A 22,724-nucleotide genomic window follows, 5' to 3' on the forward strand; every position below is an offset into this window, starting at 1 on the left:
CTTTTCATCTCTACTAGAGTGAAAAGGCAGGCTATTCATTGTATTACAAAAATCCATATCAATACAAAAATATATATTTTGTTATACAAGTGAAAAGGCAGGCTTTACATATCTGATCTCATTATTCAACTACATTTACACTAAGGTGCAGGGGATGCCAGCTCTTGTGGTGCATTTTTCCATTGCAGGCAAGCATTAAATTACAAAAAAAAAAAAAGTGCAGTCAGCTAACTGAGGCAGTCAATGAAATAACATCTGAATGTCCAAACAAATTATGTCCAGCAGTGAGAGATCCCGAGACAGATAGTTGGCTGTAATTTATCTACAACTGACATTGCTGCCATCAGACTATACCAAGACAGCCATCTTAGTTGAAAGTAGTGTTCCTGGATACATCCAACTCCCCAGGTAACCTAAGTAGGTTAGAGCAGTGTCCTTTCACAGTGTCCTCGACCATGTCTCCACCTGCCAGCATGTTAAGCTCCTCCAGGTCTAGGGGATCGATCTGAAGGGGGTTATGCAGGGTGAAGGTGTCTGCATCAAATCCCAGCATGGGCAGAACACCAGAGAAATCATCATAAGCTGCTTTGTCTGTTAAGTGGGAAACAAAGACAAAGTGGATGAGAGAAAGAGTGAGGCCGGGATTCAATCCGATTGTGGGTTATAGGCATTGTGGCTTTTAAAGTCAATGCTCCCGTTCACGGATATCCCATTCACGGTAAACGCTGCATGACGGCTCAATCAGAAATTGCTTTTAAAAGCCGCTATCGGATTTAATCCCGGCCAAACTTTTAAAATAGACAACATAAGCTTTAAAGGTTACAATTGCAGTGCAACAAAGATTTTAAACATTTTTATGTTTCAATTACCAGGTCCAACATTTCAGGGATTATTATTTACTTATTTAGGGTGTAGTTTCATCCAGACAGTTTAAGTCCATTAGTTGGTATTGAGTAACAACTATCTGGATGAATCAAAAGCGACCTGTGTAAACCAAAAATAAGGTAATATCCATCTCTAATATCTGCTGCAAGCAATTAAAAAGTGCAAGAGGGGGGAGAGAGTGGGTCCTACCCATCATAAGGTTGTTATGACAGTCCACACTGGTTTGGTTCTGGCAGTGGAGGGATATGTGAGGACCCTGGTTCCCACAGTAAACCCCTCCATCTTTCACCTCCACAGACTGAGGCCCAGAATCTCCCCAGAGAGGCTCCTTACTGAGCTGTTCCAGCTGGGCAGAGGTGTGGACAACCAGACAAGATTAGAGACAGTTAGATTAAAACTATGCACAGTGAGTGAATCAACAGGTAAAATGGAGTTGTCCTTTCAATACTGTTAGATTATTTACAGTTTTAGGCTACCTGCTGGGACAGTGCCTGAGTCTGGCTGGGTGTGAGGTGTAGGCCCATGTAGGACTCCTGCTGTAAATGGTTCAGTATGGAAGAGTCCTGAGAGACCAGAAATGGGGTGAGTGTACCATTAATATTAATAGGGCTGCACAATTCATCTTAATTCACATCGAAATCACAATATTGACATGTGCAATATCCATATCGCATGCAATATTTTGAAATGCATCTAAGCCACGTGTAACGTCTGTTTTGATAGTTTACTCTTTTTCCTCCTCTTGCGGCTGCTTCCCACACAAGAAGCCTGCCACGTCACTGAATCAGCGCAGTTCCTCCTCTCTGTTAGTCACTATACAGATGTAGGATCTTCATTTGAACCAGTTTGCTACAGCAGGAAAGTAATCCTGCAGCAACAGGAAATGTGGATTATAATTAATGGACATTTTTATAGGGGTTGATACATTCTTCGAAAGGGAAAATCAAGTCTGAAATTTCAAAGTGAAAATAAAAAAATTCAGATGCCTTTTTAAACCTCTAATACACTACAAGTTTAAAATCTCCTGCAACAGGGTGATCAAATTAAGATCCTACATCTGTAAGTTTGCATGCGGTTCAGTTAGGTCAAATGCAGTCAACCGATTGTTCCAAACAAGAACGATGCTGTTTTCCACTTTGTTTCTACATTCTATTCCAACAGTTCACCCAAGTGTCGATTTATATCGCACGTCAAATCGCAATATCGTAGAAATTTTTTTTGGGGGCCCATATCGTACAGCCCTACATTACCATACCTTTCTGACAGACCAAACATCAAATGGCGTCTTACTGACCCTAAACATAGCCTACATCACAGAAAAAACTAAGAGGCTGATAAAAGTGCAAAATATACACAGTCACTAGCCAAAATCAACTCGAACTAGTGAAAATAGACAACATAATATGCAACAGATGGGGTTATTCTCACATTGTAGACGCCCGGATTGTTGTCCATTAAGGAGTTCATCTGTGAGGAGATTTTGGTCGACTCAATCTGGTCCTTCTGACCTTGCACCTTCTGATGAGCCCAGCTCCTTCCCTGGGCTTGGGTCTGATGCTTACGAGTCATCTGCATCGTTGGTACTTTTCGTGGGTTTGACATGTTCTGTCCATTCAAGTCAAGGCTCTGAGCTGGCGGGTACGCACACTTGGGATGCCACTGATGTTGCTCATGCTGCTGTTGCTGCTGCTGGTGGTAGGGTTGAACCTGCTGGAGCTGATGTTGCATCTCATCTTGTCGAAGTGCTTGGTTTTGCTGAGGTTGTCTTTGGTACGCTTGTTGTTGATACCGTTGCTGGTGTGGGTGTTGCTGGTGTTGTTGCCTTTGCTTCTCTTGCTGTTGCTGTGGAAGGTTTTGGGACACTTGTTTCTGTTGTTTTTGCTGTTGTTGTCTTTGACGTTGTTCCTCTTGTGATTGATGTAGGTGTTGTTGCTGTGGATTCTCACACTGGTTTGACCCTCTTTGATGTTGCGGTTTTATGTCCAGGTTCTGACCTTCTGTTTGGACATGCTGGATCTGGCATTGATATAGTTGATTTGGGTGTTGGTACGGTTGTCGATATTGCAGTTGTTGGAGATTGTGTGTCTGTGGGAGCTGTTGCTGTGGGTGTTGTTGGTCTTGTTGTTGTTGCTGCTGATGTGCACCTTGTTGTTGATGCCTGGATTGCTCTTGGTGTAGTGGTGTTTTTTTCAGTTCCTGGCTGGGTTGCTGCTGCCCCTCTGTCAGAGAATGCTGCTGCTGTGGCAGACCTCCATGCATGGGCTGCTGGGCTGCTGGATGTCCCTCGTGTTGAGGTTGGCAGTGATGATACCCTGGTGGCCTTGACTCCTTTGGTAATTGGTTGGTGTTCAGGAGAACTCCCTTGGAATTGAAATAAGAGCAATACATCAAACAATGTCTTAATATGGAGTTCTATGAAATCATCTTACTAACAAAACAATGACGTCACTTAAATTCCAGTTTGTTTGAGATACCTGAGTTATAGAAGATAACTTTGGAGACCCAACAGGTGAAAACTGTTTAGATTGGAGCCAGCGAGACTCTCCACTAGTGGGAACGACCAGTGGGCTGAGGGGAGTCTGCCTTCTTGACGAAGGCACCTGCGTCTGGCTAGTTGGACGTGGGGAGCAGGATAGGGACGAGGAGGAGCAAGTGCGAGATCCGCCAATCCCACTGCTGTAGCTACAGTGGCTAGTTGCACATTGCAGGGATAGGCCGCTTAGGGAAGAGCTGCTGAGGAAGGACTGGAGGGATTGGTTGCTAGGGGATGACTGCAGGGAAGAGTTGCTGAGTGACAAGTTCAAGGAAGTGGAGTTTAGAGAGCTGGAAAGGGAGTGGCTGCGGAGAGAGGATTGGATATTGGGGTTGCTGTGGAAGGATTGGAGCAATGGGTTACTGTACGAGCCTTGGAGAGACAATGACAAACCTGAGAACACAAGGAAAGAAATGGACACCATCATCACCATATGAACAAACCTAAACCGATACCAACATACACTAAGAACTTGGCACACAGACAAACACACCTGGCAAAGGAAATTCATCATCCCTGGCTCCAAGGTGAGAGGGAGTTCCAGGTAGGTGGTCAGTGCTGCAGGCAGTGGGTTTGTGTGAGTCCACGCCTACTGGCTGGGGGGAGGGGAGGTGCAGGCTGGAGAGGTTGGGCAAGGAGCCACTCACATTGAGAGGGGAAGGGACATTGAGAGCACTGAACTGCTGATCTGGTGAGGACAGGATGCTGGAGAAACCGCAAGAGAGAAGGATAGGAGAAAAGGAGGTGGTTCAATCAAGGGTTTACTTTCTTTTAGACAATATTCATTTGGAAAAGCAGAACATACTTTATACCAGGGACTTTACGCGATTTGATTCCAGTGGGAAGTGCAGGAAGCTAAGATGAGACAAACAATTAGCAAGGATACATCAATGAGAAAAATAGTCATGCATCTGCTAGAGCAAATAGTGCAATACTGAACCCATTCGCATAGGACATAGTGGATGGTTATATTGGCAAGAAATTATACCTTTTTGGTATTCCTTAATGATTTTCCCTCTTCTAGGACATTCTCCTCAATTGGAGGCACTGGATATGGAAAAACTAAGGTGACAGAGAGGAAACCATCAGGTGCAAAAATGAATAGATGAATACATGGCAAAGGAAAGAAAACTCACTTTCAAGAGGCATTTGCAAGAATTACCTAAGGAATAATACTGAAATACTGAACACAATACTATGACTATTTCAATACAACTGGCATTGTGGATTTACCCCTGTGCCTGTTCCGTGAGGTTAAAGCCTGCTGGTCCCCTGTGTGGGTGTTCCTCATACTGGTGTGCAGGGCCGAGTCTGAGTTAGTTCTAGGGAGGAGAGCACACATTTCAGAGGGGAAAGCAAGAGTGTAGAAGAACAGTAGAGAAACACCACGGGTACATTGCTCACCTATTAAGTGCTGTGAAGGGAGGGTGCATCAGGTGGCTTTTGTCCACTGGAGAGCTGCTAGACAAGTTCCTATTTGGGTGACAGAATCAGGCAGAATATGTATTAGGATGTTTAAGTGCAAGTGAACCAAATGTATCAGTTTGGATTGCGCCCGACCCTTACCTTCTCCAGCTGGGTTCAAGTGGTGGAGACAGGTGAACTGAGCAGTAGGGGGAGTTGTCAGTCTGTGAGGGAGTGTTAAGGCTAAACAGCGTGCCCTTAGAAAAACCTAGGCATAGGTCTAATGTTGGCAAACAATGGTACACAAAGTTGACAGGGCATTGCCTGTGTACAGCGTGGCTGTGTACATGATTAATACCCTCTGCTACTTAAGTGGATCAACAGTTAAAAAGGTCCAATGCAGCCGTTTTTATTTCAATATAAAATCATTTCTGGGTGATTGTTTTCAATTAAAATGGTCAGAAAGTAACAAAAATAGCTTCTTAGCAAAGAGCAATTTCTCAAGCAAGAATTCTACTAGGACTGTGTGGGAGTGGTCTGAGTGGGGAGGGGAAAACTAGCTGTTATTGGCAGAGAGGTTTGGAACTGTCTTTGTTATTGGTGGTCTATTAACTGGCCTGGTGACATTAACTGATGTCACCAGGCCGGCCAAATCTCCATCCCACCAAAAGAGGATGATATTTCAGGCACTCTTTTCAAAGTCTTCCACTAAAATCATATATCATTTTTAATCTCTCTCTCTCTCTCTCTCTCTCTCTCTCACTCTCACTCTCACTCTCACTCTCACACTCACTCACTCACTCACTCACTCACTCACTCACTCACTCACACACACACACACACACACACACAGTACCAGTCGAAAGTTTGGACACACCTACTCATTCAAAGGTTTTTCTTTATTTTTACTCTTTTCTACATTGTAGAATAATAGTGAAGGCATCAAAACTATTAAATAACATACGGAATCATGTAGTATCCAAAAAAAGTCTTAAACAAATGAAAATATATTTGAGATTCTTCAAATAGCCACCCTTTGCCTTTATGACAGCTTTGCACACTCCTGGCATTCCCTCAACCAGCTTCACCTGGAATGCTTTTCCTAAAGTCTTGAAGGAGTTCCCACGTATGCTGAGCACTTGTTGGCTGCTTTTCCTTCACTCTGCCGTCCGACTCATCCCAAATCATCTCAATTGGGTTGAAGTCGGGGGATTGTGGAGGCCAAGAGTGTGCAAAGCTGTCATCAAGGCAAAGGGTGGCTATTTGAAGAATCTCAAATATAAAATATATTTTGATTTGTTGAACACTTTTTTTGGTTACTACATGATTCCATGTGTGTTATTTCATAGTTTTGATGTCTTTACTATTATTCTACAATGCAAAAAATTGTAAAAATAAAGAAAAACCCTTGAATGAGTAGGTGTCCAAACTTTTGACTGGTAGTATATATATATATATACATACAGTGGGGAAAAAAAGTATTTAGTCAGCCACCAATTGTGCAAGTTCTCCCACTTAAAAAGATGAGAGAGGCCTGTAATTTTCATCATAGGTACACGTCAACTATGACAGACAAATTGAGAAGAAAAAAATCCAGAGAATCACATTGTAGGACTTTTAATGAATTTATTTGCAAATGATGGTGGAAAATAAGTATTTGGTCACCTACAAACAAGCAAGATTTCTGGCTCTCACAGACCTGTAACTTCTTCTTTAAGAGGCTCCTCTGTCTTCCACTCGTTACCTGTATTAATGGCACCTGTTTGAACTTGTTATCAGTATAAAAGACACCTGTCCACAACCTCAAACAGTCACACTCCAAACTCCACTATGGCCAAGACCAAAGAGCTGTCAAAGGACACCAGAAACAAAATTGTAGAACTGCACCAGGCTGGGAAGACTGAATCTGCAATAGGTAAGCAGCTTGGTTTGAAGAAATCAACTGTGGGAGCAATTATTAGGAAATGGAAGACATACAAGACCACTGATAATCTCCCTCGATCTGGGGCTCCACGCAAGATCTCACCCCGTGGGGTCAAAATGATCACAAGAACGGTGAGCAAAAATCCCAGAACCACACGGGGGGACCTAGTGAATGACTTGCAGAGAGCTGGGACCAAAGTAACAAAGCCTACCATCAGTAACACACTATGCCGCCAGGGACTCAAATCCTGCAGTGCCAGACGTGTCCCCCTGCTTAAGCCAGTACATGTCCAGGCCCGTCTGAAGTTTGCTAGAGTGAATTTGGATGATCCATAAGAGGATTGGGAGAATGTCATATGGTCAGATGAAACCGAAATATAACCTTTTGGTAAAAACTCAACTCGTCGTGTTTGGAGGGCAAAGAATGCTGAGTTGCATCCAAAGAACACCATACCTACTGTGAAGCATGGGGGTGGAAACATCATGCTTTGGGGCTGTTTTTCTGCAAAGGGACCAGGACGACTGATCCGTGTAAAGGAAAGAATGAATGGGGCCATGTGTCGTGAGATTTTGAGTGAAAACCTCCTTCCATCAGCAAGGGCATTGAAGATGAAATGTGGCTGGGTCTTTCAGCATGACAATGATCCCAAACACACCGCCCGGGCAACGAAGGAGTGGCTTCGTAAGAAGCATTTCAAGGTCCTGGAGTGGCCTAGCCAGTCTCCAGATCTCAACCCCATAGAAAATCTTTGGAGGGAGTTGAAAGTCTGTGTTGCCCAGCGACAGCCCCAAAACATCACTGCTCTAGAGGAGATCTGCATGGAGGAATGGGCCAAAATACCAGCAACAGTGTGTGAAAACCTTGTGAAGACTTACAGAAAACGTTTGGCCTGTGTCATTGCCAACAAAGGGTATATAACAAAGTATTGAGAAATTGTTGTTATTGACCAAATACTTATTTTCCACCATAATTTGCAAATAAATTCATTAAAAATCCTACAATGTGATTTTCTGGATTTTTTTCCCTCATTTTGTCTGTCATAGTTGACGTGTACCTATGATGAAAATTACAGGCCTCTCTCATCTTTTTAAGTGGGAGAACTTGCACAATTGGTGGCTGACTAAATAAAAATTTTCCCCACTGTACACACACATACATATATATATATATATATATATATATATATATATATATATATATATATATATATACACACACATTTGCAAAAATGTCTAAAAACCTGTTTTCACTTTGTCATTATGGGGTATTGTGTGTAGATTGGTGAGGAAAATGTTTTATTTAAACAATTTTAGAATAAGGCTGTAACGTAACAAAATGTGGAAAAAGTGAAGGGGTCTGAATACTTTCTGAATGCACTATACAGGAAAATCAAGTTTTTGACTGCACTGGGCCTTTAACCTTAGACAGTAGTGTGGCATTTGACCCCGGGAACGCTTTTACACACAATAGTTGTTTGGTCATCTCGCCATACAGACAATAGGAAGTAGGCTACTATGGATGTAAAGCAAGAGTTCGCCACTTTATTGCAATATAGTGGTGAACTATTGCTTTACATTCACTGTTATGGTCGTCCACCATGCACTTCAGATATCTGGAGGAAGACCATAAATATTGTGTGCTTAGTTTACTACAGTTGCAAATGGCTAACGTTAGCATTGACCATTAGAAACCCTTGCCCTAAAAGCATCTGTTTGTGCTTTAGCCCTGCATATATTAACTTCAAGGCATGGGAGCCACTAAGCAATACAGACGTTACACTAGCAGTGACCTCGCTTCACTTTGTCACTTTAAGTGACCCATCACTGGCTGCCCTTTGACTGAGCATAAAGGATACATATCTCCTGTTTGGCCTGACCGGGAAATTGAGCCGCCCCTCTCCTTGTGCCCACTCTGCCATTGGGTGAAGTCTTGTAGGGCAGCCATTGTCTGGACTACATGGGAGCTGACCCTAACAGAGTCAGACAGATAAAGGGTTCATTTGACTTTCAGTATCCTGCATCATATAACCATTGCTAAAGCCTGTATGTAAGTAGGCTAATAAATAGAAATGTAGTTCTAAGTAGTAGGTCATGAAATTATAAGTAATAACTCTCACCTGTACACCTGAAGTGCTTCTCCCAAGCTGGTTGACATTGGGAAGGGAGCCTCCAGAATAGGTGCCCAGGCTTCTGGCCTGCCGCACTCTCTGGACCTGAATCTGAGACCAGGAAAGAGTGGGGGTATAAATAAAAACAACAACTAGTTTAATTTAGTTGATTATCAGAAAAAGCAAATGCCATTTACAGTCAGTGCTATAATAGTCTCACTTGTAGAATAGAATTCCTGGTAAATGTCAAACTCAGACAAAGTATATTCCATATATAGTGACACTATAAGAGTGAGTCAAGGCGACTGTTGGCTCGATCTCGGAAAGAATACCCTCCGACTGCCTACCCTTGGCATGAACATGGGAATCCGATACTGCAGGAGAAAGACTATTGCATACTTCAAAAGTCAATGTGTAATAAACCACGAGTATAGCTGGCTACAATCTCCCACATGTACTGTATTTTAAGGAAAGTGTTGCATGGTGGTTAGGTGAGAAAAAATACTGCTCTTGCTAGTATCACTTCCCTTTATTAAGCTTTAAGTATCGGCCTCAAGGCCTTCGTCAGAGCTTTTGTGAGTGTTTTTAATTTGCACCCTTATGTAGACATTGCTCCACCCAAATCCATTCAATGCATCGAATGGGGTTGGAGTATAAGGAAAACAAGCATATGTTACCAAATATAACAATGTGCATTTCATAAGTATTCTAATAATTCGAATAAAGTGTGTACATAAAACGTATTACACAAGACTGAAACGACAATGAGGACATCGACATATCAAGTAAGTTTTCATAAATCATTGGGTACAGTACAAGAAAAAAACGTCGGACTAATCTGAAGTGGAAGCATTAACTCATGTTCACATTTACAACATAACATGAATGGGCATTTCATTATTAAAACCGTTTGGGTATAATGTCTAGCGGGTGAAAATCCCAAAACATTCTCTTTTGCTCACAGTATTATTTATATCACCTCCCCGGTCTGATATCTTGACTTTCTCTATGCCACAAACTCTAAAAAAGGTAGAAATATAATGTTTTTGGTCATTAAAATGATAATCCCTGTCGTTTCTCCTGATTGAACTTTTATGTTCATTAATTCTCTGTTTGAGAGATTTTACCTACTTAACACAGCCCACGTGGACATTTGATCATATACAGTGGGGAAAAAAAGTATTTAGTCAGCCACCAATTGTGCAAGTTCTCCCACTTAAAAAGATGAGAGAGGCCTGTAATTTTCATCATAGGTACACGTCAACTATGACAGACAAATTTAGAAAACAAAATCCAGAAAATCACATTGTAGGATTTTTTATGAATTTATTTGCAAATTATGGTGGAAAATAAGTATTTGGTCACCTACAAACAAGCAAGATTTCTGGCTCTCACAGACCTGTAACTTCTTCTTTAAGAGGCTCCTCTGTCTTCCACTCGTTACCTGTATTAATGGCACCTGTTTGAACTTGTTATCAGTATAAAAGACACCTGTCCACAACCTCAAACAGTCACACTCCAAACTCCACTATGGCCAAGACCAAAGAGCTGTCAAAGGACACCAGAAACAAAATTGTAGAACTGCACCAGGCTGGGAAGACTGAATCTGCAATAGGTAAGCAGCTTGGTTTGAAGAAATCAACTGTGGGAGCAATTATTAGGAAATGGAAGACATACAAGACCACTGATAATCTCCCTCGATCTGGGGCTCCACGCAAGATCTCACCCCGTGGGGTCAAAATGATCACAAGAACGGTGAGCAAAAATCCCAGAACCACACGGGGGGACCTAGTGAATGACTTGCAGAGAGCTGGGACCAAAGTAACAAAGCCTACCATCAGTAACACACTATGCCGCCAGGGACTCAAATCCTGCAGTGCATCATGCTTTGGGGCTGTTTTTCTGCAAAGGGACCAGGACGACTGATTCGTGTAAAGGAAAGAATGAATGGGGCCATATATCGTGAATTTTTAAGTGAAAACCTCCTTCCATCAGCAAGGGCATTGAAGATGAAACGTGGCTGGGTCTTTCAGCATGACAATGATCCCAAACACACCGCCCGGGCAACGAAGGAGTGGCTTCGTAAGAAGCATTTCAAGGTCCTGGAGTGGCCTAGCCAGTCTCCAGATCTCAACCCCATAGAAAATCTTTGGAGGGAGTTGAAAGTCCGTGTTGCCCAGCGACAGCCCCAAAACATCACTGCTCTAGAGGAGATCTGCATGGAGGAATGGGCCAAAATTGGGCCAGCAACAGTGTGTGAAAACCTTGTGAAGACTTACAGAAAATGTTTGACCTGTGTCATTGCCAACAAAGGGTATATAACAAAGTATTGAGAAACTTTTGTTATTGACCAAATACTTATTTTCCACCATAATTTGCAAATAAATTCATAAATAATCCTACAATGTGATTTTCTGGATTTTTTTTTCTCATTTTGTCTGTCATAGTTGACGTGTACCTATGATGAAAATTATAGGCCTCTCTCATCTTTTTAAGTGGGAGAACTTGCACAATTGGTGGTTGACTAAATACTTTTTTTCCCCACTGTAGATAACATGGTGGTGGTGGAGCACGTAATAATGTCATTTATTTGGAACTGTTTTCCTGTATGTGGGTGGCAGAAATATTCACACTTCATCATATTGTTGCACTGTGTGCAACCTCTGCATTTATAGATACCATTCGGAAGATGGCGTAAAAGAGCCTGGCTCATTTTCTTTTGTGGCTGGCAGTTGGCATGGACCAATTTGTCGCGTACATTGCGACCTCTCCTATATACAATAAGTGGTGGGTTCTTATACTCAGCATCTCCGCTGCATTTTCTAGATAGTCCTCTGTGGAGTAGCATATACGGCGCAGTCTGAAAAACGGGCTTCTTGGAAGTCCTCTTTTTAATGGCTCAGGGTGGAAGATGTCCCCCTGAAAGAGTATTTCTGTCCGTTTTCTGTACAGAGTTGTAAACAGGGTTCCATTTGATTTCCCAATCCACATATCGAGGTAACGAACATGTTTAGTGTCACATTCCATAGTGAATTTGAGATTGGGGTCAATGTCATTGAGTAATGCCATAAAGTCTGACAGCTCTTCTCCCATTCCTCCCCATATGCAAAAAATGTTGTCCATATCGATACCACTTCAGGATTTTATTCAAAAATAGATTTTCATTTTAATTGTTAACAAAACATTCTTCAAAATGATCCACATAAAGGTTAGCATAGCTTGGAGCGAATGTGGAGCCCATCGATGTTCCTTTAGTTTGGAAGTAGTATTCATCATCATACCGGAAATAGTTATACGTCAAAACATATTCAGCCAGCTCTAGAATAAAGTTTGTTGGTGGGTATTTGTTAGTATCTCGGTCTCTCGAATAGTGAGCTAGGGCTACCAGCCTCCCCGTATGGGGAATTCTGGTATATAGACTCTCGACATCTAATGTGACCAAAATACAGTCTTTTGTTAATCCCGTTATTGGTGAGATTTTATTTATGAAGTCTATAGAGTCTTTCACATATGATGGCAATGCTTGCACATGAGATTTAATAAAATAGTCTACAAAGTTTGACAATGGCTCAAGCATTGAGCCTATTCCTGCAACCACTGGTCTGCCTGGATAATTGCCTTGTGTTTTAGGTTTGTGTAATTTAGGAAAAATGTACAGGCATGGACATATGTCACATTTGCAGCAAAGGTATTCATATTCAGGTTTTGAGATAAGGTTGTTTAATAGGGCTTGCTTCAGATTAGAGCTAATATCCCTTTGGAACACCTGTGTGGGATCAACACTCCGTTTTCTATAGAAACGTTCATTACTGAGTTGTCTCAGAATCTCTTCTTTGTATTTTTCATAGTCTAAAACAACCACAGCTCCCCCCTTGTCTGCAGGTTTGATAACCAAAGATGAATATTTAATTAGTTCATTGAGTGCCTGTTCTTCTGTCCTGGGGAGGTTCTTCTGAATATGGTTTGTTTTTCTTTTATATACAGACATGGCTTCTTGTTCGACTAACCTACAATAGGTTTTAATCGAGGAGTTGTTAACCATAAGACAGAATTTGCTTTTGGGCGTAAAATAGGTAACAGTTCTTTGTTGGGTTTCTAGGCCAGAAACTGTGTTTTAGGAAAACACGTGTTTAAGTTTAATCTTGCGAAATAATTTAAACAGATCTGCTTTCGTATGAAATGGTTTGTCTGTACATATAGGTACAAAAGAGAGGCCCTTGGATAAAAAGACTGAGACTTGTGCATCAGTGAGCTCTTTTGGTGAGGTAACATGACTTGAGAGCTTATGAATTCGGGTATTAATGATATGCACAGTGTGGGCTATGTAAGCAGTCAAAGCGCTACCATAAACAAGTGCCGTGAGGTCTAGCCTCCTCCGTTTCAAGCCAAAGCATGGGGCTGCACCTCATTTCACCTGACACCAGAGACCTAATCAATACGATACTAGGCTAGCTATAAGATGGACGTGCGCTCTATAATGCAGAATAGGGAAACTCAAACTTGTGCACTTTACACATAGTTTCAAACATATATTTATTACACCCCTGTAGGGCTGACCCCATTTAGTCAGCAGGTCGACCGAAACTTCTTTAGTCGAGCAGTAGCAAAAAAATTAAATAATAATAATGGTGTACAAGACACCTGTTTGATTCACGCCAGTCTGAGTGGACTAATCCATTGTGGAGGCCGTGGGGATGGCACAGTCCATCACTCTAAGACGTGTTACTGAAATTGTATATGGTTATATTACATAAGATCAACGGTGCAACAGTAATACAAATATGATTTTATAACGAACGCGCTTTCCCACATTGGATAGTGGTCGCTGTCTGCGGTTCTGAAACATCAGTGCGCTGTTGAATTGGCGCCTTTTCCTAGACCATGTTGCTATGTGCATAATAGCAAAGTTAACCAGCATATTGGTGTTGAGAACACTATCGAGCTGTAGGCCAAAGAGCGCATCCTGTTTAGTCTTAATACCATAACTTAATTAGGCCTAATACCATAACTTACTTGGGGGGGGAGACTGCTGATGCATTTAGACAACACTACAAGAAACATACAAGGTCCAATTCCTCATTAAGCCTTGTATGTTTCTTGTAGTGTTGTCTACAACAGTGGTTCCCAACCCTTTTCGGTTATTGTACCACCAACTGAATTTTGCTCTGTCCGGAGTGCCCCTGAAGTACCCCCTCATGTGCATTTTACCAGTAAGTCTATGGTCTCATGAGTCTTCAATGGATTGGTCAAAATAACAGACGACTCGCAGTCTATCAAGATTTTTTTTAGTCAGGGACAGCCCTACACCCCTGGCAAAAAGCTGGAGTCAAATGCACAGAAGGCAATTACATTACAAAACGATAACATAAAGCATAAGGTGAGGTTGTAGCACTCCAACTGTGTAGTGGGACACTGACACTGACACTCACATAAAAATAGAATAGTAATTATATTTCCTATGGACACAATAACAAATCAGGGCCCCCCTAGCCTAATAGACACCCCCATAAATAGCAACGTGGGGGCATGACTCATAAGCGTTAACATATGCACATTGGTCAAGCCCACTACGCAGGCTACCCCAAGAGTGCAATTTGTAATTCTAGCCTTGGGAGGTTGTGGGCAGCCTTTTTTTTTATTTTTATTTTTTTTGGTGCCAGCTATATGGCAAATCAACAGGTGTTATAAGCATAAATGTGGTATAAGTCAACATAAAGCATATATTATGTTTAAAGGTTATATTACAGTAAGAGTGTTTTAAAGTTAAATTATGTCGACACTTTGGATTAAACTGAGATTTGTCAACCGGTGTTTTAGCGGTGAAAGTCTATATAGTGCAAAATTGAGCGCGCTGCTTGATATGGCGTGGAATTTATTGCGCCTCTGAAAAGTGAAAACAAAGTGCTCTGACTGTCGGGTGGTCAACATTACTGACGTTTGAATATTTTTGACAGCTTTATGGCGTCTCCTGTTTTATCAACACGAAGCTCGTAGGCCTGTCCTCTTGACTCACCCTGGTGGAAGTGATGTCCATCATAACCTCCTGGAAGGCTGCGGTGTCCTCAGCTTGTCGCTGGGTGAGAAGTGCTATCTTCTCGCTAAACTTTCGCGGATTGCAGGACCCAGAACTAGAGCCTGGCCTCTGGCCAATCCCACAGCACCCGTTGCCTGTACCTGCCAGAAACATAACTGACCACAACTAGTGTACAGTTAACTAGACACAAGCCTCCAGAGAGAATAAGTTGCATCCCGTGACGGACCACGTTATGCACGTCGTTTCGAAACGCATTGTGGGATATGTTGTTATTTAATCGAAGAGGGAGGCGTGTAAACTACAAAATTCAACTACAAGACCCATGCTTAGTTTTTTCATTACCGTCAAAAACAACTTTGTGGATGTGGGATGTCGTTTTGAGTGTTGTAATTACATTACAGAGTGCCTGTTTGCAGTTTCTCACATGTTGACATTTCTAAAACAAATTAATGATTGCTAATGTATTATAGGTTTATATATAAACCTCACCATAGAACAACCAACCAGGTATAATTGTATTATAGAAGTGTGTATCAAACCAAATCAAATTTGATTGGTCACATACACGTGTTTTGCAGATGTTATTGCGGGTGTAGCGAAATGCTTGTGTTTCTAGCTATGACAGTGCAGTAATATCTAACAAGTAATATCTAACAATTTCACAACATATACCCAATACACACAAATCTAAGTAAAGCAATGGAATTAAGAATATATAAATAAATATATGGACGAGCAATGTCAGAGCGGCATAGACTAAGATACAGTAGAATAGTATAGAAAACAGTATATACATATGAGATGAGTAATGCAAGATATGTAACATTATTAAAGTGACTAGTGTTCCATTTATTAAAGTGGCCAGTGATTTCTAATCTATGTATATAGGCAGCTGCCTCTAATGTGCTAGTGAAGGCTATTTAACAGCCTGATGGCCTTGAGATCGAAGCTGTTTTTCAGTCTCTCGGTCCCAGCTTTGATGCACCTGTACTGACCTCGCCTTCTGGATGATAGCGGGGTGAACAGGTAGTGGCTCGGGTGGTTGTTGTCCTTGATTGTCTTTTTGGCCTTCCTGTGACATCGGGTGCTCTAGGTGTCCTGGAGGGCTGGTAGTTTCCCCCCAGTGATGCGTTGGGCAGACTGCACCACCCTCTGGAGAGCCCTGCGGGTACTATGGTGTTGAATGCTGAGCTATAGTCAATGAACAGCATTCTTACATATTCCTCTTGTCCAGATGGGATAGGGCCGTGCGCAGCGGGATGGCGATTGCATCGTCTGTGGATCTATTGGGGCGGTAAGCAAATTGAAATGGGTCTAGGGTGGCAGGTAAGGTAGAGGTGATATGATCCTTGACTAGTCTCTTAAAGCACTTCATGATGACAGAAGTGAGTACTACGGGGCGATAGTCATTTAGTTCAGTTACCTTTGCTTTCTTGGGAACAGGGACAATGGTGGCCATCTTGAAGCATGTGGGGACAGCAGACTGGGATAGGGAGAGATTGAATATGTCCGTAAACACACCAGCCAACTGGTCTGCGCATGCTCTGAGGACGCAGCTAGGGATGCCATCTGGGCCGGCAGCCTTGCGAGGGTTAACACGCTTAAATGTCTTATCTACAATTGTTTATGAATAGACACAGCCATGGTCTAACAGTATATATACTGTAATAAAAGTATTGGGGATACATATTGGGGACACAGTGTACTTGTATCCCCAATAACCTCCTGTACCCGCCTATATATCAAATCAAATCAATTTTTATTGGTCACATACACATATTTAGAAGATGTTATTGCGGGTGTAGCGAAATGCTTGTCAGGTATTGGGGGCATGCATTGGCTACGGTCATTGTCAGAGCACCTTACCGATCACTGCACCTGTACACAGCCCTTCTGAAATTAGCCCACTCAACTACCTCATCCCCATATTGTTATTTATTTTGCTCATTTGCACCCCAGTATCTCTATTTGCACACCATCTCTTGCACATCTATCATTCCAGTGTTAATACTAATTGTAATTATTTTGCACTATGGCCTATTTATTGCCTTACCTCCATAACTTGCTACATTTGCACACACTGTATATATATTTTCTGTGGTATTTTTGACTTTATGTTTTGTTTTACCCCATATGTAACTCTGTGTTGTTGTTTTTATCGCACTGCTTTGCTTTATCTTGGCCAGGTCGCAGTAAATGAGAACTTGTTCTCAACTGGCTTACCTGGTTAAATAAAGGTGAAATAAATAAGACAATAAAATAAAAAAAACTGGAAATTAAGTAGGCCTAGATTTGTTCTGACATCAACAAATATCAGGTTAGATACTATAGAGCCGTATTATACATAAAACCAATGTAAGCCCAAAAGATACCTTTGAACTAAAGTGTAATAGAGTAGTAGGTCAACATGATATGAGACAAAAAATATGTTTTATTTTACCTTTATTTAACTAGGCAAGTCAGTTAAGAACAAATTCTTATTTACAGTGACGGCCTACACCGGCCAAATCCTCTGTAGCTCAGCTGGTAGAGCACGGCGCTTGTAACGCCAAGGTAGTGGGTTCGATCCCCGGGACCACCCATACACAAAAATGTATGTACGCATGACTGTAAGTCGCTTTGGATAAAAGCGTCTGCTAAATGGCATATTATTATTTATTATTAAATCCGGACGACGCCCTATGCGACTCCCAATCATGGCTGGTTGCGATACAGCCTGCAAAATTGAACCAGGTGGTCTGTAGTGACGCCTCAAGCACTGAGATGCAGTGCCTTAGACCGCTGCGCCACTCGGGAGCAATAGGGAGGACCTGGGACCAGTGAGCTACGATTTTGTTGAATTATAAGGATTTTTATTGGATGGGGTGGAGTCCTGCTGTGTTATCCGTATGTTGTGAGCAGTTCAATGCACTATTCCCAGAACCAGGTAGAATATAGACAAAATAGGGCATGGTGGATTGATCTCCTATCAGCAGCATCCGGGCAGACCGGGTCCCTGGTCATTTCAGTTATCCAGACTCAAAGCAACATCATTTGGCATTTAAATTGGTGTACAGTTCTGTCAGTAACAACAGACCTAGACACACGTTATTTTCCCCGAACAGATAGGTTTAACACTTGGGGTTGTTAACAAATTACAGGTCTGCCAGAGTTTGCGTTCAAGACAAGCGCTAGGCGGCGCTGTCGCTAATGACACCGGCGCAACCAGTGTGCAACGCATTTGATGACGTACGTATTCATTAACGTTTACAACATGACTCAAAATGGCTGTGCACTTTTCCACTAAACTGCTACTGTTTTGGGGGGGGTTTGTACTAAAAGGCTATTCGGGAACTGAAAGAAAGCAGCAAAATCACACACATTCTTTGTTAGACATCTATTAAGGTTTGCTTTTCAACGAATAATATCTTAATCTAATGTTATATTTTTTGGTCGATTCTGTCAGCATGCTAATCAGAAGGGATTCTGGTGAGTATGCTAACTCTAGTCATCTTCTCATTATGTTAGCTAGTATACCTAAACCGATAGGCTAACGAGACTAGCTACTGTACTGGGAACAAAATAGCCAGCTGTTAATCATGTTGCTTTGCATGTAATGTAGTTAACTTGCTAGCTAGTTAGTGCCTAAACCAAGTTATGATAGTGCTACGTTCCTAACTTGCTATTATGAAATGATTAGTGGCACGATGTCAAGCTAACCTATTACCTAAGTAAGTTATCTTAACTAGCTAACAGTTAGCTAGTTAAGTTCGTTAACTTCGCTTTAGAACTGTTGCCAGCTGTTCACTAGTTAGTTAGCAACTACACTCTCTAAAAGCGACCCGCGTTATCTGCTTTGTTCATATGCTTAGGCAGCAATGACCTAATATCGCTGTAATGGAAAGATGAGATAAAGGTTGAAGTCCGGTTGACTGGTGAAAGGTTTGCTGCATTGTCTCATTCACTGATGAGTGAACAGAGAGACATGGCTGGATAAACCACGCCTGGCCAATGTATTCATCATGATGTCAGTTACAGATATTTAGCTAGTTAATGCCTTGTTCAGCAGACCCTGCCCACATAGGTAGGTGTCCACAGGCAACCTACGGCGTATCTGTTGGGGGAGGTAGTTTAAAAGACTGGTAGACAGCGTATGCGGTCCAGCTCTAGGCTAGGGAGGAAGACACAGTTGAACTTGAACCAGCATGCTTCAATTGGACATGTAATGCGATTAACAGTGGCAACTAGATAAGCTTATTTGACCTCTATTAAACAGTGTCTTAGTGGTTGCTAATTATAAATGGGCTAAATTGATGTTTGGTTGTTGAACATGGGCATCCCCCCTTGCCAATGTTTCAGTCTCTTATTCGTGTAGTGGTCATTTGATTGTGTGACACATTTCAACCATTTGACCATAGAGAATCATTCCACTATGACAAGCTTCGGGCCTTGGTTGTAATTGTGGCGCACACCACACGCACCTGCATGGGGAGGATGGAGAGCGATTGCAGAATCCCCATTTCGTGCTTGAGGCCCAGAGTCCTGGCCTTGCATGCACTCTTCTGGGTTTTGGTGTCTCTCAGGTGAGTGTACTGGTGTTATACTTCTTGCTGATAATGCTTTATGCTCTGCATTGCTTCAGAGCTTAACCCTCATTACTGTCTCTTTCAGAGTGTTTGGTGCAGCTCTGCTGAGTGAGGAGAAGACCACAGGTGCTATATTTTTTTGTATCTGTATTGGATAAGAATGAGTTGGAGAACTTGAGTACAGGATTGATGTGGTGCTGCAAACACAAATGCCAGTGACCGCTCATACATAGTTCGTATAGCAAGTTAGCAACACATTTCACAGAGAAGCACATGTTTGTGTGTGGGGCTGATATGGATATCTACTATTTGCAACATTTAGCAATGTTCCAGTAGATGCTCCAGTTTACTTCACTCCTGTCAGGGGTATAAAAAAAAAGGTGTGCCACTGGTCATGTCATTCAGCATCATTTCTGTCAGAACTATTCCCAGTCCTTTTCAGATACTGATTCAAGGCATTGTGTTTCGCCTGTGTTCTAGTGGCCAGGCCTGTAACCACCCCCTGTTGGCAAATGGAGGAGTTTGTGGTTGCGGTGGAATGCTCCCGGTGCAACACCTTCCAGTCGGTGAGATCTCTCTTTGTCCATCTCCCTCCCCACACTTCTCCTTACATTTCCTTTCTTCCACCAATAGTTCTCTGGTTAATAGACAGGTTATTATTGGGAGATATGAATATCTCTCCTTTAAAGATATGTGCAGTATATTCAATGTATGCCATTAATGTAGTCATGATTTATGCTACCTCACAGTCCAAATGGTTGCTTATGACAGTGGACTTCAAGCTGCAACAAGCCCTTTTAACTGTAAGCTATAGAGCTTACTGGGATACTCTTATCTGATCTAAAGTAGGCAGGTTTAAGCTAGCCCAGTGAAGAGAAAAACACTGTCTGGTATTGTAACCTGGTTTAGGATGCTTCCAAGCCAAAACACAAACCCTTTCTTCAACTTTTCTGTTCGACTTGTATATCCAGTGTAAACCCATTGAATTTCCTTGCACCTTCCACCAACACATCACTGTCATGAAAACATTGTTTTCTGTGTCTGATGCATCATTTTCGACAGTTGGTAGACTAGGAGCCCTTAACCATCCTGTCCTCTCTCTAGAAGTCGTGGGCAGCATGTATTCAGACGGGATACGTGGAGAGGATCAACTGCACCAAGTCTAATAAAGACGAGTACAAGAGGTGAGTCCCCACACCTACAGCTGCTATTGACATTTCGTTATGATATTGGGATCCTTGCTGTGATGCCGAGCTGTCTCTTGATTTGACAGGTTGGACCCACATCTTCTGTGAATTGGATGTAATTAACCAGAGTAAATAGATGACTAATCTTTTTTTTTTTTAACTATGAAGCGCTTTTTCATTATTATTTTTTTAGTCATTTAGGAGATGCTCTTATCCAGAGCGACTTACAGTTAGTGAGTGCATACATTATTTTTTCATAATAGATTACAGGAGACAAACTCAAATGTTTAGACTACTACACAGACAGATTTCTAAGGTTGAATAAAGATGTTTGTGATTTTGTTTTTACATATCATAAAAACTATTCTGTCAAGCTTTCCATAATTAAACCGCTTGTTTCCCTTCTGCTTGTAGCTGCCGCTCTACCCTGATGGAGGAACACCTTTTCTGGAAGTTTGAGGGAGCCATGTTGGGCCTCACCATACTGTTCGCACTCATAGTGGTCGCTAGGCAACGTTCGCTGGACCGGCTTGCCTCCGAGAAAGTCCGCCGGCAGATCGAGTCCATCTAGCACAGTACACCAGAGTGAAGAGACTAGTAGAACTCACCATGGTGGCTCATCTCAACATTTCAAACTGTTAAGAATTACCACAGCCACCAAATTTCAACGGCATGGGGGTCTGGAGAACGTTATGTCCGACAATAGGCCAGACTTACTGGACTTAATTAAATGTTGGCGTTGAAGAAATTAGGTCTGACAGTAACAAACTTATAATATCAAGATTGACAGTGAAACTCCAGCCCTAATTTTAACCTGCCAAAGCACAAATGATGAACAGTGTCTGGCATTTGTCAATGGAATGAATATCCCTAAAAGGAATGGCTCTTCTGAGCAGGCAACTTGCAGTACTTTGATCTAGACAAAGTCTGTGAAAGTGATGAACTGACTGCATTGTAAGTAGCAGACAACTGATGGATTAGTTCAAGTCACATACATGTTTCTTTGATGCCATTTAAAAAAGTATATTGAAGCCTGTGTTGAATATACAGAATTGTCTGACAAATGCCAGAGAAGTTTCTGGCATATGTTTCTGTTCTCTGAGAGAACCAATAATCTCATCTAGTGTCAAATGCCCTGTCTGACTTGGAAACATGGACTAATAACTAGGTCTGTGACTCAAGTGGATCTAGAATCTGTCTTATAGGAGGATGGGTGTTGCACAGTGTTACTGTGTACTGTTTTATGAGTTTCATGCTGCAGTGCTGTTTTCACCGCCGTGGGTTTCATATTTTGAAGGTTCAGTATTGGTGTTCTGGCAAAAGTCTACAATCACTAGGTTGTGAAAGGCGAAGTCTTGTGTGTTTGGAGAGTCCAGGCATGGTTCTAAATGCAAACACTGACATTTGCCTGTTAGAGATTTTGATAGGGTATATAGTGTTATCCAATATACACGAACGACACACTGCACATCTTTTTTCTGCTTTCATTCATTTAAAAACTTTGTTGGATTTCCACTGATGGAGACTGTCACTTTTTTCGATTCCCCTAGTAGGCTCCTAGTAACGTTGGTCTATGAGCTCAGTGATTGCCAGTATTTTCATGATTTTATCAAGGTTTTACATTTCAACTGTAAATAATGTATTTTTAGGAAATATGTCAGATGTGTTTTCCAGCCTCAGCAGCTCACAAAGAGATGAGAATTGTGCAAGAATAAATGGAAAATCGGAAAACACTTAATCTGGGTTTTTGTTGTAATTAAATAGGGTAACACTTGACACCCAGCGTCATAACAGCTGACAACCTGTCATTATATGGTCATAACACTGTCATGACCCATTTATTTACACTTGTGACATATTGTGTTATTTTATGGCTGGTTATGACACCTACATAAGTGTCAACCCACATTTATTCAAATGCTTTTTTCCCTGCCAAGAATTTTCCTTACGTTTGAAAGTGTGTTTCTTAAGTCATGTTTTTTTTTTCATGATATTTTAAATAACTTGCAGATAATACACTTTGACACTGTCATGAAGCATTATGACCATCCTGTGTCACTTGGACTAAGAAAGTGCACTATGAGA

At 41.8% G+C, this 22,724-nt stretch overlaps 2 protein-coding genes across 4 annotated transcripts; one reads left to right on the forward strand and one right to left on the reverse strand.

Moving 5' to 3' along the window:
* Positions 1 to 197: 197 nt before the first annotated feature.
* On the reverse strand, positions 198 to 15,372 carry LOC311132053 (uncharacterized protein). The gene is made up of 14 exons (XM_084165221.1): positions 14,867 to 15,372; positions 8,863 to 8,964; positions 8,602 to 8,715; positions 4,985 to 5,046; positions 4,823 to 4,891; positions 4,652 to 4,740; positions 4,407 to 4,480; positions 4,224 to 4,273; positions 3,912 to 4,123; positions 3,360 to 3,811; positions 2,314 to 3,246; positions 1,362 to 1,448; positions 1,075 to 1,231; positions 198 to 591 (listed from the first exon to the last, which is right to left on the reverse strand). Exons 1-14 carry the CDS (start codon positions 15,038 to 15,040, stop codon positions 368 to 370), a joined length of 2,799 nt encoding a protein of 932 aa, XP_084021347.1. The 5' UTR covers positions 15,041 to 15,372; the 3' UTR covers positions 198 to 367.
* A 2,749-nt stretch (positions 15,373 to 18,121) lies between these two features.
* On the forward strand, positions 18,122 to 22,377 carry LOC311131972 (protein JTB-like). 3 transcript variants are annotated; one of them, XM_084165119.1, is made up of 6 exons: positions 18,122 to 18,355; positions 19,285 to 19,449; positions 19,538 to 19,578; positions 19,933 to 20,018; positions 20,557 to 20,636; positions 21,054 to 22,377. In XM_084165119.1, exons 2-6 carry the CDS (start codon positions 19,352 to 19,354, stop codon positions 21,208 to 21,210), a joined length of 462 nt encoding a protein of 153 aa, XP_084021245.1. In that variant the 5' UTR covers positions 18,122 to 18,355; positions 19,285 to 19,351; the 3' UTR covers positions 21,211 to 22,377. The 3 variants fall into 3 exon arrangements, with proteins under 3 accessions (XP_084021245.1, XP_084021246.1, XP_084021244.1); XM_084165120.1 differs by having other exon boundaries at positions 18,126 to 18,271; XM_084165118.1 differs by having other exon boundaries at positions 18,151 to 18,355; positions 20,560 to 20,636.
* The last annotated feature ends 347 nt before the right edge of the window (positions 22,378 to 22,724 follow it).

This window comes from Coregonus lavaretus (genome assembly GCF_964263955.1).
Source record: "Coregonus lavaretus genome assembly, chromosome: 7".
Lineage (NCBI taxonomy): Eukaryota > Metazoa > Chordata > Actinopteri > Salmoniformes > Salmonidae > Coregonus > Coregonus lavaretus.

What these genes read in the sequence shown, in the direction of transcription:
- LOC311132053 (XM_084165221.1), bottom strand. Translation starts at nt 15,040, where the DNA reads ATGTTTCTGGCAGGTACAGGCAACGGGTGCTGTGGGATTGGCCAGAGG. An exon ending in TCAGGCCAAACAGGAGATAT is followed by an intron (nt 5,047 to 8,601) that starts GTATCCTTTATG and finishes ACTCCCTCACAG; the next exon opens with ACTGACAACTCCCCCTACTG. An exon ending in TCATAACAACCTTATGATGG is followed by an intron (nt 592 to 1,074) that starts GTAGGACCCACT and finishes CCCACTTAACAG; the next exon opens with ACAAAGCAGCTTATGATGAT.
- LOC311131972 (XM_084165119.1), top strand. Translation starts at nt 19,352, where the DNA reads ATGGGGAGGATGGAGAGCGATTGCAGAATCCCCATTTCGTGCTTGAGG. An exon ending in GAGTGAGGAGAAGACCACAG is followed by an intron (nt 19,579 to 19,932) that starts GTGCTATATTTT and finishes CCTGTGTTCTAG; the next exon opens with TGGCCAGGCCTGTAACCACC. An exon ending in GGTGCAACACCTTCCAGTCG is followed by an intron (nt 20,019 to 20,556) that starts GTGAGATCTCTC and finishes TCCTCTCTCTAG; the next exon opens with AAGTCGTGGGCAGCATGTAT.